Raw genomic sequence first — 15,723 nt, 5'->3', positions numbered from 1 at the left:
AAACTAAAATATTGGGGTTTTGGTCAAGTATCCTAGCCACTGTTGGGGCCTGGTCTGGACCGTAACAATATTCCTTAAGCACATTATCGACCTGTCCTGACCGACCAGATCTTCAGGAATCTGTGAGCATTTACGCCAAGTTCTCTCACTTCCTCTGCACCTGTCAGTATCCTCTCAATTATTGTGTAATCCTTTCCCTTATTTGACCTCCCCAAATTCATCACCTCACATTTCTCTGGGTTGAATTCCATTTGCCAGTTTTCTCCCCACCTGCAGTCTACAGGTGGTAACCCTCTTCACTCTACTGCATGACTGACTTTTGACTCATCTGCAACCCTTTTGGCCTCTACATTTACATCCAAAGTATTAATATATGTCACAAAAAGCAGGGGGCCTAGCACTGAGCCCTGTGGAACTCCATTGAAAACAACCTTCCAGCCACAAAAGCATCCATCAACAATTACCCTTTCATTCCTGTCACTGAGCCAATTTTGTATCCAGTTTTCTACATTCCCCTGGATCCCATGGGCTTTTATATTTTTAACCTGACTGCCATATGGAATGTCAAAAACCTTGCTAAAATCCATGTGGACCACATTAACTGCACTATCCACATCAAACCTCCTTGTTACTTCCTCAAAATATTGAATCAAATTCGTCGGATACGACCTTCCTGTACGCAATCCATGCTAACTGTCCTTGATTAGTCCATGCCTAGTGACATTTATCTTGTCTCTCAGAATTGATTCCAAAAGGATTTTCCCACCACCGAGGTCAGACTGCATGACCTGTAATTATTTGTTTTACCTTTTTAAACAAAGGCTACAACATTAGCAGACTTCCAATCCTCCAGCAGCTCATCTGTATCCAGTGAAGATTGGGAAATAATGGTCAGATCCTCCACAATTTCTCCCCTGGCTTCTGATAACAACCTGTGGTACATTTTATCCAGCTCTTATGATTTATCCACTTTCAAGGAAACTAATAATACTTCCTCTCACCCCAAAGTGAGAAAATGCTGCAAAATCTAAGCAGGTCTGACAGCACCTGTAGGGAGAGAAAAGAGCTAATGTTTTGAGTCCAGATGACCCTTTGTCTGGCATTTTCTCTTTTGGTTTCAGATTCCAGCACCCATGGTAATTTGTTTTTATCCTCTCTCCCCATGCTTATCACATCTAATATTTCACATTCCCACACCCTCTACCTCCAAGTATAGGTTACATTTTTGGGTCTTTTATGGACCCTAGTCTTTCCTTACTGCCTTGGTAGCAAAAATAGGAAGGCAGACTATTATTTGAATGGGTGTAAATTGAGAGAGGTGGATACTCAGCGAGATCTTGGTGTCCTCGTGCATCAGCCGCTGAAAGTAAGCGCAGGCAGGCAATAAAGAAGGCAAATAGTATATTGGCCTACTTAGCGAGAATATTTGAGTCTCGGAACAGAGATAGAGATAGAGAAATACAGCACAGAACAGGCCCTTCGGCCCACGATGTTGCACCGAACTTTTGTCCTAGGTTAATCATAGAATTTTGGACAATTTTTCATGGCCAATCCACCCAACCTGCACATCTTTGGACTGTGGGAGGAAACCGGAGTACCCGGAGGAAACCCACGCAGTCATGGGGAGGATGTGCAGACTCCGCACAGACAGTGACCCAAGTCGAAATCGAACTTGGGACCCTGGAGCTGTGAAGCAATTGTGCTATCCACAATGCTACCGTGCTGCCCTTAAGAAGTTAACCTACACTCCATTATTCTACCCTAATCCATGTACCTATCCAATAGCCGCTTGAAGGTTCCTAACTTTTCTGACTCAACTACTTCCACAGGCAGTGCATTCCATGCCCCCACTACTCTCTGGGTAAAGAACCTACCTCTGACATCCCCTCTATATCTTCCACCATTTATCTTAAATTTATGTCCCCTTGATGTTTTACTGCAATTGTATAGGGCTTTGGTGAGGCCGCACCTGGGGTATTGTGTGTAGTTCTGGTGTCCTTATCTGAGGAAGGATGTCCCTGCTATGGAGGGAGTGCAGCAAAGGTTTAACAGGCTGATTCCTGGGGTGGCGGGACTGTCATATGAGGAGAGACTAAGTCGGTTAGGATTATATTAATTGGAGTTTAGAAGAGTGAGAGCGGATCTCACAGAAACTTACAAAATTCTAACAGGATTAGAGAAGGTAGATTCAGAAAGAACGTTCCCGATAGTGGGAGAGTCCAGAACTAGGGGTCATAGTTTGGGGATAAGGGTTAAACCTTTTAGGACTGAGGTGAGGAGAAATTTCTTCACCCAGAGAGTGGTGAATCTGTGGAATTCGCTCCCACAGAAAGTAGTTGAGGCCAAAATATTGTGTAATATCAAGAAGGAATTAAATATAGCTCTTGGGGCTAAAGGGATCAGGGTATTGAAATTGATGATCAGCCATGATCATAAGGAATGGTGGAGCAGGCTCGAAGGGCTGAATGGCCTCCTGCTTCTATTTTCTGTGTTTCTTACTTATTCTCTTACTCTTGATGTATTGGTAGAACATCTTTAGGTTGTCCTTGATTTTGCTTGCCAATATTCATTCATGCTTTCACTTTGCTTTCCTAATTCCCTTTTAAATTCCACCTCTTTCCATACACCTCAGTTTTATGCGGTATTGAGTTCTTGGTGTCTGATATAAGCTATTCTTACCTTGTAAGCTCCTTGACATCCAAGGGCTCTAGATTTGGCTGTTCCACCCTTTTCCTTTGTAGGAACATATTTACTCTGAACCCCTTGAACCCCCCCCCCCCTTTTGAATGCCTCCCACTGCTCTGACACTGATTTACCTTCAAGTAACCGTATCCAATCTACCTTTGTTAAATCACTCCTCGACTTAGTAAAATTGGCTTTACCCCAATTTAGAACTTTAGCTCCAGTTCTATCTCTGTCCTTTTCCATAAATATGCTAATACTAACTGAATTATGATCACTACCACCAAAATGCTCCCCCACTGTCACTCCTTCCACCTGCCCAGCTTCATTTCCTAAAATTAAATCCAGAACCACACCTCTCTTCTTGGACTTAGAGTCGTAGAGTCATAGAAGTTCACAGCATGAAATCAGGCCCTGTGGTCCAACTTGCCCATGCAGCCCAGTTTTTACCACTAATCTAGTCCCAATTGCCCGCATTTGACCCATATCCCTCTATACCCATCGTCGCACTCCGGCGCCTGTTCAGGTTCACTGAGGACGAATTCAGAATGTCCAATTCACCGAACAAGCACTTCTTTCGGGACTTGTGAGAGGAAACCGGAGCACCCGAAGGAAACTCACGCCGACACGGGGAGAATGTGCAAACTCCACACAGACAGTGACCCAAGCGGGAATCGAACCTGGGACCCAGGTGCTGTGAAGCAACAATGCTAACCATTGTGCTACCGTGCCGCCCGTATTGTAACCAAGGCAAACATAGTGGTTAATTTGTATACAACAAGATCCTGCAAACAGCAACAGTACAATAACAAGACAAGTAGTGTTTAATTATGCTGTTTGAGAGCGAGATATTGGTGTAATATTGGGGGGTAAATGCTCCTGCTCCTCTTCAAATAGATCTTTAATATTAACTGATAGGTCAGAGGGGGTTCTGTTTCATGTGTCCGGACAGCATCTTGGTCAGTGGAATACTGCTCAATACTGCCCAAGGATGTCAGTCTGGATTTTGTAGTCAGGTCTTTGGAATGGCTCTTGAATTTACTGCATTCTGACTCGGGCATGAGTGCTTCCACTAACCCATGGTTAGGAATCAATAGTCGTATGCATAAGACTCTGAATCCTTTATTCTCCTTCACTATGGATTTGGCTAATGGATTTAGGGTACTTCGATAAGGTGAATTCAAAATTGGCTCAGTTGTAGGAGACAGAGGGTGATGACAGACGGCTGCTTTAGTGGAGTGGGGATCTGTGCTGGGCCCTCTATTATTTGTCGTTTATATAAATGACATAGATGACTATGTGGGGGGGTAGGATCAGTAAGTTTGCAGATGACACAAAGATTGGCTGGGTGGTTGAATGTCTTGGGTTACAGGAAAATATAGATGGGATGGTCAACTGGGCAGATAAGTGGCAGGTGGAATTTAACTCTGAAAAGTGTGAGGTGATGCACATTGGTCTAACACTGGGAAGTTCCGAGGAGCAAAGGGATCTTGGCGGGTTTATTCATAGATTTCTGAAGGCGGGAGGGCAGGTTAATAGGGTGCCGAATACAGGCATATGCGACACTTGCCTTTATCAATCGGGGCATAGATTACAAAAGCAGTGAGGTCATGTTGGAGTTGTATAGAGCTTTAGTGAGGCCACAGCTGGAGTACTGTGTGCAATTCTGGTCGCCACATTATAGGAAGGATGTGATTGCACTGGACGGGGTGCAGAGGAGATTCACCAGGATGTTGTCTGGGATGGAACATTTAAGTTGTGAAGAGAGATTGGATAGCTTGGGTTATTTTTATTAGGAGCACAGATGATTGAGAGGCAACCTGAACGAGGTGTACAAGATTGAGGGTCATGGACAGAGTGGATAGGGAAATTAAATGAAAATCGCCTATTGTCACGAGTAGGCTTCAATGAAGTTACTGTGAAAAGCCCCTAGTCGCCACATTCCGGCGCCTGTCCGGGGAGGCTGGTACGTGCTGCTGGCCTGCCTTGGTCTGCTTTAAAAGCCAGCGATTTAGCCCAGTGTGCTAAACCAGCTGTTACCGTCAGTTGAAGGATCAGTTACGAGAGGAGTTCAAGTTCAAGCTGAGGGGCAGGAAGTTTAGGGGGGATGTGAAGAAAATCTTTTTTTACCCAGAGGGTGATGATGGTCTGGAATGCACTGCCTGGGAGGGTGGTAGAGTGGGTTGCATCGCGTCCTTTTTAAAAAGTACCTGGATGAGCATGTAGCACGTTGTAACATTCAAGGCTATGAGCCAAATGCTGGCAAATGGGATTAGGTAGGACACACTTTACCTACCGTCACAGCTTCAGAAGTCAAACCGGCCTTTCTGAAAGTGAACCCTCGGAAAGCGGCGGGTCCTGACTGGGTCCCTGGCTGTGCACTCAGATCCTGTGCGGACCAGCTGGCAGATGTGTTCGCGGACATCTTCAAACTAGTCCCTACTCCGTTCCGAGGTCCCCACCTGCTTCAAGAAGACCACCATCATACCGGTACCAAAGAAGAACCAGGAAACGTGCCTCAATGACTACCGTCCGGTGGCCCTGATATCGATCATTATGAAGTTCTTCAAGAGGTTGGTCATGAGGCACATCAACTCCATACTCCCAGAATGTCTTGATCCACTACAATTTGCATATCGCCACAACCGGTCCAGAGCAGACGCCATCTCCCTGGCCTTGCACTCATCCCTGAAACATCTCGACAACAAGGACTCCTACGTCCGACTCCTATTCATTGACTACAGCTCCGCCTTCAACACCATATTCCCAGCCAAGCTCATATCAAAGCTCCAAAACCTAGGACGTGGCTCCTCACTCTGCAACTGGACCCTTGATTTTCTGACTCACAGACCACAATCGGTAAGGATAAACAACAACATCTCCTCCACAGTAGTCCTCAGTACCGGGGCCCCGTAAGGCTGCGTACTTAGCACCCTACTATCCTCCCTATACACACACAACTGTGTGGAAAAATTTGGCTCCAACTCCATCTACAGGTTTGCTGATGACACAACCATAGTGGGTCGGAATTCGAACAACAATGAGTCAGAGCACAGGAGGGAGATAGAGAACCTAGTGGAATGGTGTAACGACAACAATCTCTCCCTCAATGCCATCAAAACTAAAGAGCTGGTCATTGACTTCAGGAAGTAAAGTATCTTACACACCACTGTCTGTATCAAAGGTGCCGAGGTGGAGATGGTTAACCGCTTCAAATTCCTGGGGGTGCACGTTGTCAAAAATATGTCCTGGTCCACCCACGTCGACACGGGCCATGAAAGCACAACAGCGCCTATACTTTTTCAGGAAACTAAGGAAATTTGGCATGTCCTCATTGACTCTTACCAGCGTTTACAGATGCACCTTAGAAATAATAATAATAATCTTTTATTGTCACAAGTATGAAGTTACTGTGAAAAGCCCCTAGTCACCACATTCCGGTGCCTGTTCGGGTAAGCTGGTACGGGAATTGAACCGGCGCTGCTGGCCTTGCATCACAGCCTGGTATGGCAACTGTTCGGCCCAAGATCGCAGGAAATTACAGAGAGTCGTGAACACCGCCCAGTCCATCACACAAACCCGCCTCCCATCCATTGACTCTGTCTACACCTCCCGCTGCCTGGGGAAAGCAGGCAGCATAACCAAAGATCCCACCCACCCGGCTTACTCACTCTTCCAACTACTTCCATCGGGCAGGAGATACAAAAGTCTGAGAACATGCATTAACAGATTCAAAAACAGCTTCTTCCCCGCTGTTACCAGACTCTTGAATGCCCCTCTTATGGACTGATCTGATCTTTTCTCTACTGAGTAGTACTACACTCCTGTATGCTTCATACTTCCGATGTCTGTATCTATGTAATTGCATTGTGTATTTATGTGTGCCCTATGTTTTTTTTATGTATGGAATGATCTGCCTGGACTGTACACAGAACAATACTTTTCACTGCACCCCAGTACACGTGACAATAAACAAATCCAAATCCAGGTGTTTTTTAATGTGTTGGTGCCGATTCGATGGGCCAAAGGGTCTTTTCTGCACTGTAGATTCTGTGATATTTCCGTATCTAATCTGTGGTCAGATCAACCAATAATACGCTCTCAGGAAGCCACGCTGAAAGGGGCAGCATGGTGGCGCAATGATAGCACTGCAGTCTCACGGCGCCGAGGTCCCAGGTTCGATCCCGGCTCTGGGTCACTGTCCGTGTGGAGTTTGCACATTCATCCTGTGTTTGCGTGGGTTTCGCCCCCACAACCCAAAGATGTGGATTGGCCTCGCTAAATTGCCCCTTAATTGGAAAAAATTAATTGGGTACTCTAAATCTATATTTAAAAAAAGGAAGCACGCTGATGTTATTTGCGAGGGGATCTCAACTTGGAACACTGGTTCGTGAGGGTGTGTCATTTTATTTTGTTTTTGTGTGAAAGCCCAGTGAGAATAAACAGCCCAGTCATCTGATAACTATTATTAAAGACTATTTATTAAAGTAAAACAAAGAAAAATCCACACAAAGTGGACTACTCTACTCTCTTGCAATTAAGTTGTTTAAATTACTGAGCACACTCAGTTTATACAGAACATAGCCCTTGTTACAAACTATTTCTATGGTACCTGAACTCTGTAAGTCTTCCCCTATCCTCCAAACAACATCCAAATTGTATAATCAACTATAATTACAGCACAATACAGGGATGATACTCAAATCTGGGAACTGACTTTTCCTGGTCCAGTGAAGATATTTTAAAACTGCTGTTACGAAGGTTTTCTGCACTGCCTTGGCGCTAAGAATTAGAAGCTTGTTTGCTAAATTATAAGAATAAAAGCAAATAAAAGGTGCTTTTCACAGTAACTTCATTGAAGCCTACTTGTGACAAGCGATTTTAATTTCATTTATTTCATTTCATTTCCATTACTGCGGATGCTGGAATCTGAAACCAAAGAGAAAATGCTGGAAAATCTCATCAGGTCTGGCAGCATCTGCACTGCGAAGGGTAAACGGGACCTCCTCTTGTGCAAGGATGAGCCTGATACAGTTCAATGTAGTGCACAGGGTGTATATGACTCGGACAAGAATGAGTGGGTTCTTTCAGGGGGTAGCAGATGAGTGTGAGAGGTGCAGGCAGGCCAGCGAGTCATGCGCACATGTTTTGGGATTGTGAAAAATTGGGAATATTCTGGGCAGGAGGGTACGCGGTCTTAGCCAGGATAGTGGAGGAGGGAGTGGACCCGGACCTTTTGGCGGCGATATTTAGGGTTTTAGAGAAGGCGGAGCTCATGGAGAGGAGGAAGGCCGATGTCATGGCCTTCACCTCTCTGATTCCACGGCGACAAATTTTGCTGGAGTGGCGGTGGGCATCGCCACCGGGGGTAGCAGCATGGTTGGGTGACCTGTATGACTTCCTGCGGTTAGAGAAGATAAAGTATGAGTTAAGGGGCTCAGCAGGGGAGTTTGAGAAAAGTCGGGGGATGTTTGTGACCGTGTTTGAGGAGCTGTTCGTCGTTTGGGGGGGGTGAAAAAGGAGGAAAATCTTTACAAACTGTACAGTTGATTGTTGGGGAGAATGTTTCCCAGGGTGTTTATTTGCTGTAACCTACTTTGATACAAGTTTGAATAAAATGCGTTTTTTTTTAAAAAGGTGTGGCAGCATCTGTCAGGAGAGAAAAGAGCTAACATTTCGAGTCCAGATGACCCTTTGTCAAAGCTGCTTTGTCAGCTTTGGATCAGCTGTCAGCTTTGACAAAGGGTCATCTGGACTCGATGTTAGCTCTTTTTCCTCTCTCGACAGATGCTGCCAGCCCTGATGAGATTTTCTAGCATTTTCCCTTTGGTTGCTTGTGTATAAACTTGGCCTTCAGACTTGATGGCTGGAAACGGGCCTGCCTGGTAACTGCCTCCCTTCCTTCTTGGGGTCTGGTCAATTATACCTTTGTTGTTCTTTGATTATCTTTGTGTATTTGCCTGTTTTCCCCCATCAACCTCCTTGACTATGTATTAACTTAGGTGTATCTCATAGACCTTCCTCTATAATCTGTTTCTCCTCCACAAGCTATTAACACTTGATTATTATCTAAACTGCCATTCTAAAGTTATTACTGGAACAGATGCATACCAATTGAAGCCCTTTGAAAACCGTCTACTGCTGTCTCCTGATTCATGACAACACCGATCCTATTACAGGAGATTACAATGTCACTTCAAGGGTTCTTGTTGCTTTCATCATTTACAAAGCTGTATCAGCAGTAGCACTTTTTGCCAATCCTGCCAAAATCTCATTAGTCTGTGGGATCTTGTCATGTACAAGTGTCAGCCACATTTGCCTGCATAATTAACTGCACAGGTATTAAATAAGTTCAGTTTACGCAAAATGCTTGGGCTGGCTATATTTGCAAAGGTTTTATATGAATTCAAGTATTTCTTCAACAATTGTAGTTTACAAAAAGCAGTTCCTCATGCAGAAAGTATATTTTAATGTGAAAATTGCAAGCCTTCTAAAGTTTTGGTGAGGAATCCTTGCGAAGCAGGAAGAGGAATATAGATGTGTGCAAAGTTGTTGCTGGTTCTGTCATCTGAGTGATAATAAATGCTGCTTGCAAGACTTAGGTTAAAGTTGTAAACATTCCCCCTTTATTCACAGCAAAAGTTTGAGCCTTGCAATCCTTACATGGGAATGCAAAGATTTTGGGAATGGCTAAGTAAAGAAACAAGTCTGCCTCCTGCAACATATTGTGCTGTGTGTAAAATCTGGTGTTACAGCATTGAGGGCTTTGGGGAGATGTACCATACTTGGCAGCAAGGATCAGAGGCACTGTGTGTCTGCTGTACCTGTTTCACTCAAGACTGAAGATGCAATGTTCCTGTCTGTGGCTGCTCTCTGTACCCCAGTGTAGTATTTTATACTCAGTACTAGAGATTCAACCTCCCATTTCTCCCTGTTGAGACATCATAAGAGAACAGTTTCATCAGAGGGAGAATATTTGGATTAGAGGTCATGTTTCAAATCTCTCCGAATGCAGTCCTGAGTTTGATACCTTGAGCCAGGAGGTCTTGGGTTTCATCTGTGAGGTGTGCTGAGTCTGCTGGTACTCGAATACTTATGTTTATTTTGTTTAAAAAGATAACAGTTTACAGAATTGTGTAGGGGTAATGGTCTGATTTAGGCTCCACAACTAATATCCACAGCTCTTAAAGGAGAATGTCCAGGCTCTTTCTGAACAACTGGCAGAAAGTCAGGCAATCCCCTCTGCCAGTTCTAGGAGAGCCAACTCAATTTCACTTGCATCAGACAATTAACTGCCTGCTTGCAAGATTTAGGTTAAAGTTGTAAACATCCCTTTAAGGGCGAAGACCTCATGGGCAAAAGGTGCCATTCGACCAAAAGGCCAGCTTCACTTTGTTCACAGCAGTGCTCCTGAGACCAGTCATGAGCAACAGCCATGGAACCGAACCCAGTTGAATCGGATGAAACACGCCAGGACCGAGCAGGCGGAGGAGAGGCCCACTCACCACTGGTAAAATACCAATGACAGAAAGAAGGCAACCAGCTTGCCTCCAATCCAATTTCCTTCCTTACCCGTCACCTCCCATCATGCTCCCTGAGGTCCTTAAAGTGCTAGCCGAGGTGTCAGTGAATTTTACACAGCTTGCAGATCATAGGCGCTACAATGACCAAGAAAAATACATTATTACTTCAAGGATTGGTGCCGGGAGACGGGCAGATGCTCCAAGGATTGGTGCCGGGGGATTGGAAGATGATTTGAAGGCTGGGGCCAACATAGAGGTGTTGAGGTTGCTCTGAGGAGGGAATTTATCTGCTGATTGTAGAGGAATGATTGCCAGTAGCGCTTTGTGTGGGCCAAGGACAGGGAACCGTACGATTTGGCTTTATGCAAACTCACTACATTCATGCTCACAATAGAATGCTGCTGCCCAAGCTTTGTTTCCAATGGCATTCTGTTACCTGGTAACATCTGTAATGCACAAGACTGATTAGTGTTGGCTATGGAATTTGTTTTCTTTTAGGGTAAGTGGGGGACAACATCACCTGAAGAAGAGGCAGAAAATAAAAGAATGCATGAATTCCAGCAGTTAATTCCAAAAATGTGTTCCCAGATACGTGTATGCTCCCATTTTTACCAGGTATGTCATTTAAGCATGTAACAAAATGTATGGTACAGTGAATAATGCAGCCAAAATATAATGCTAGATTCATGGTATTAACTGATGATCACTAACTGATGTAAGACTGCAATCTGAATGAGATAAAGTGATAAAGAGCTTACTCTGTCCTTGTCGGAAACCTGGTAAAATATTTGTCATTTTGAACTCTCCTAACTCATAGATTGTGTTAAACCTGCAAGGCACCAGCTCCTGTTGCTGGTACACACCTGATTAGGTAAAATTGTACCCTGTCCTCAGTTCAGAATACCTGGCATCGGATTGGTTCAAATACAGTTTTTTTTAAAGTCAAATTCATAAAATCTACTTCTTAGGCAAGTTATTCAAATCATGGCTCAGGTGCCTTCAAAGGGTCACCACTTGAGTGAGGTCCACCTAATTGATGTCCTGTGGAGTAAGGGTTTTTACCTATCTTAGATATTATTCAAATGGTTTATTTCCAGTTTAGCTGCCAGCCTAAAAGTTAAGCACTGTCTGCCTGGCCTACAAATTTCCCTTGTGTATGCTCAGCACACATCGTCCCCAGGTTTATTAAGCTACACTACACATCTGTGAGCTTCCACACAATAAATATCATACAAAGCATGCAGAACAGCCTACGGCTGCAATTAAAAAGACCACAAGACATAGAAGCAGAATTAGGCCACTCGGCCCATCGAGTCTGCTCCGCCATTCAATCATGGCTGATATTTTTCTCATCCCCATTCTCCTGCCTTCTCCCCTTATTAATCAAGACCCTATCTATATCTGTCTTAAAGACAGTCCGTGATTTGGCCTCCACAGCCTTCTACGGCAAAGAGTTCCACAGATTCACCATCATCTGGCTGAAGAAATTCCTCCTCATCTCTGTTTTATAGGATTGTCATTTCAGTCTGAGGCTGTGTCCTCTGGTTCTAGTTTTTCCTACAAGTGGAAACATTCTCTCCACGTCCACTCTATCCAGGCCTCGCAGTATCCTGTCAGTTTCAATAAGATCCCCGCTCACCCTTCTAAACTCCAACGAGTACAGACCCAGAGTCCCCAACTGTTCCTCATATGACGAGCTGTTCATTCCAGGGATCATTCTTGTGAACCTCCTCTGGACCTTTTCCAAGGCCAGCATATCTTTCCTTAGATACAGAGCCCAAAACTGCTCACAATACTCCAAATGGGGTCTGACCAGAGCCTGATACGGCCTCAGAAAACATCCCTGGTCTTGTATTCTAGCCCTCTTGACATGCATGCTAACATTGCATTTGCCTTCCTAACTGCTGACTGAACCTGCACGTTAACCTTAAGAGAATCGTGAACAAGGACTCCCAAGTGGATTTCCTAAGCATTTCCCCATTTAGAAAAGTCTATGCCTCCATTCCTCCTTCCAAAATGCATAACCTCACACTTTTCCACATTGTATTTCATCTGCCACTTCATTACCCACTCTCCTCGCCTGTCCAAATCCTTCTTCAGCACACTTGCTTCCTCAATACTACCTGTCCCTCTACAGATCTTTGTATCACTTGCAAACTTAGCAACAGTGCCTTCAGTTCCTTCTTCCAGATCATTAATGTATATTGTGTAAAGTTGTGGTCCCAACATTGACCTCTGAGGCACACCACTAGTCACCGGCTGCCATCCTGAAAAAGACCCCTTTATCCCCACTCTCTGCCAGTCAGCCAACCCTCTATCCATGCCAGGATCTTACCCTTAACACCATGGGCTCTTAACTTATATAATAATCTCCTATGCGGCACCTCGTCAAAGGCTTTCTGGAAATCTTAATAAATCACGTCCACTGGTTCTCCTTTCTCTAACTTCCTTGTTATCTCCTCAAAGAACTATAACAGATTTCTCAGACATGACCTCCCTCCCAGAACTCCTTTAGGTTCTATATCATCACCTAATTTAGTGAGGAAATCTAACTTTGAGCAAACATGTCCTGTTTGGTAGTCTCAACACTGGCAGATTTGAGTAATTAATATTCCTTTCTTTTCCTTAGGACATTGTTCAGCAATTCCTGGTACTATTGACAAAAAGTTCTGATGAAAGCCTCCGTTTCCTTAACTTCAGGCTAGATTTCAACGAGCATTATAAAGCGAAAGATCCTCGGCTGCGAGCCTCACTGGGCGGCACCAGGGGCAAACGCAGCTCAGCAATGTAATCTGTTGTCCAGAGACATTTCCAGCTATTATTGCTCGGACTACAGTTGCATTTACCTGCTCGTCCGGCCATCCTGTGAAACCTATGTTGTATTGGTTGTCAGTGATGTATTGCACCACCAGGAGGAGAGGGAATAATTAATCATCTTATAAAATATTAAATTCTTTGGGAGAATTGAACTCCTCGTAACAGTGTAAGTTATTTATAATCCTTGAATGTTTAGTTTCAGAGTTAAACTGAAGTTTGGCATTTGACATTTTTTTTTACCTTCACATGCAGCTTTGTTGAAAGTATTTTACAGTGTGTACAGAAAGGATATTATTTCAGAACTAAACCCAATTTCACTTTACAGATGATCAAATGCTTTAAACTGCTAAACACAAACAAAGCTTGTCCAATGACAAATGATGTTTTTTAAGGAGAAGCACTTCACACTCTTCATGTAATATACATTCTAGAATGTCATGGTTGGATTCATTTAAAAACTTAACATATGCAATGATTAAAGCCCTCAATTTTTACATTGTGTAGATAGCTTGTTTTATTTGATTCTGAGTAATCTCATGATTTTACAATGCGTTTAAAAGCTGAAATAAATCATTGTAAATTGTTTCTTTTCTATAAAGTTACATTTGTATTGCAGTTCACAGTTTTCTTTGGCATTGCCTATGGGTGAAATCCACTTAATCAACCTCCTGTAGACTCTCTGGCCAGATGCCTTTGTGTTTGGGGTCGGTCTCTTTCCCGCCCTCATCCTCTTTCTCAAAGCATAGAAACAAAGGAATGAAATCTGTTCATTCCAAAATAAGTTTTCAAACCTTGTCTTTTATCATTGATTAGACAAAAGAGATGTTAACAAGTGTTAAACTTGGGAACATGGACTGACTGCTACTTATTGGGAGTTTAAAATATACCTGAAGACCTTGCACATTCTCCCTGGGTTTGTGTGGGTTTCATCCCCACAACCCAAAGATGTGCAGGGTAGGTGGATTGACCATGCTATATTGCCCTTAATTTGGAAAAAAAAGGAGTTGGGTACTCTAAATTTGTATTTTAAAAATATATACCTGAATGCTCTGTTATCACGATTGAAGGGCAATTCTGGCAGTAACATTTTGACAGCATTTCATTGTCACCATTTTTCTTCTCATGCAGATTCTAAACCACCCAAATTTGGGCAGAATTCACTAGGACGTTCGATGTCCTCTAATGAGGTCTGCTTTGTAGCTTTATGAAGACTAGAACCTGTTAAACCACTTTAACCTGACAAAGTGCGTTTTATCAGATTGCAGAAATAAAGCCGAGATTATGCTTATTTCACTAGCCGAAGACTGCAAAAACTGCCAATTCTACCCTCAAAATAGACAGAGGTTCATGAACTATCAGCTGACGAAGGAATTTATATTATTAAAATTATAAAGTGGCATTAACTTTATTTTTAAAACTTCTAATGCACATTGCAGTATAACCTTTTTGAACATTTCTAAACCGGTACATGTAAATTAGAATAGAACCACTGAAAACCCATTTTAATTCCTGAATTACAGAAATCAACAGAAATTACTGTTGTGATGCACTGGTGGAGATCCACAGTTAATGTTCTATTATTGATGCCTTAGGTGATGTCCCTTGAGATATTGCAGGTCAAACTAAGTAAGTTGCTTGCAGTTGAAATATTGTCATCTCAATCATCATACAATGAAGTAACTGTGTATCCAGATGCAATAGAAGTACTGTCATCACTCTTGGGAGATGACTGGATCAGAGAACTTGATGTACTTGAGAGATAATTTTTGCTCATGGTATGCAATGAATGGGTAGACAAACTCCATACACCCGATGAATCATCAGGACTAGTGGATGAAGGAAATATAGAAGAACTTGGTGCAGGTGATGAAAAACCCAAATCCTTGGAATATTTGTGCCAAGATGATGGTACAGTAGATTGAGAAACTTGCTTCTTAGTTTTAGCAGTGTGAGAGGACTGTAACTGGTTGGAAGAGTCAGATTCACCTTGTTTTATAGAAGCATTGGAACTATATGATTGGCTGTAAGAATGGTGCATGCTTTCAACTTCTTTAGCAACTTGGGAAAACTTAGAAGAATGTATTTGCCTTTGTGCACTTTTATCAGTATGAGTGTGCATTGATTGGCTGGAAGGATTTTGTTCATCATCACCAACATAAGTAGGTTTGGGGGAAGACCTGGAGACACTCAGTGATTTATTGCTGACTGATGAATGGACAGGAAAACTGGGTGCAGTTGTTACACTATAAAAAGCGTGGGGTGATTGTGAATGCTTGGAAGGTCTCAATGCATCTAATATATCTGATCTGTCGTCAACATGAATGGATGGACATGAATCAACTTGTGGATAATTGCCACTACGTCTTGACTGGGTGTGCATATAGGAACAAGAAACTGGATTGGACTGGGTGGGTGAATAGGAGCCACCTTGTAGATTATTAACTGGACTGCACTGGGATTGGTTGGATGAATGGGAACAACTATGCAGACTATTGCTAACAGAACTAGACCAGGACTGGGTGGGTGAATTGGCGACATCTTGCAGATTAACTGGACTGGACTGGGATTGGGTGGATGAATGTGAACAATTATGCAGATTATGATTAACAGAACTAGACTTGGAATGAGTGGATGAATAGCAATCACTGTGTAGGTTATTACTAGAAGACTTGGAATGGATAGATGAACAAGGACTGCCTTG

General features: G+C 43.2%; 1 protein-coding gene across 2 annotated transcripts in view; it reads left to right on the top strand.

Annotated features, from left to right (window-relative positions):
• tubgcp3 (tubulin, gamma complex associated protein 3) overlaps positions 1 to 13,607 on the top strand; it is a 136,075-nt gene extending 122,468 nt beyond the window's left edge. For both annotated transcript variants that reach the window (XM_038818023.1, XM_038818024.1), the window contains 2 exons: positions 10,704 to 10,820; positions 12,835 to 13,607. In XM_038818023.1, the coding sequence (XP_038673951.1) occupies positions 10,704 to 10,820; positions 12,835 to 12,996 (279 nt within the window). In that variant the 3' untranslated portion in view covers positions 12,997 to 13,607. The remainder of the gene's footprint in view (positions 1 to 10,703; positions 10,821 to 12,834) is intronic.
• The last annotated feature ends 2,116 nt before the right edge of the window (positions 13,608 to 15,723 follow it).

The sequence above is a fragment of the Scyliorhinus canicula genome, chromosome 14, assembly GCF_902713615.1.
Source record: "Scyliorhinus canicula chromosome 14, sScyCan1.1, whole genome shotgun sequence".
Lineage (NCBI taxonomy): Eukaryota > Metazoa > Chordata > Chondrichthyes > Carcharhiniformes > Scyliorhinidae > Scyliorhinus > Scyliorhinus canicula.
This window is presented reverse-complemented; position numbering and strand designations above follow the sequence as displayed.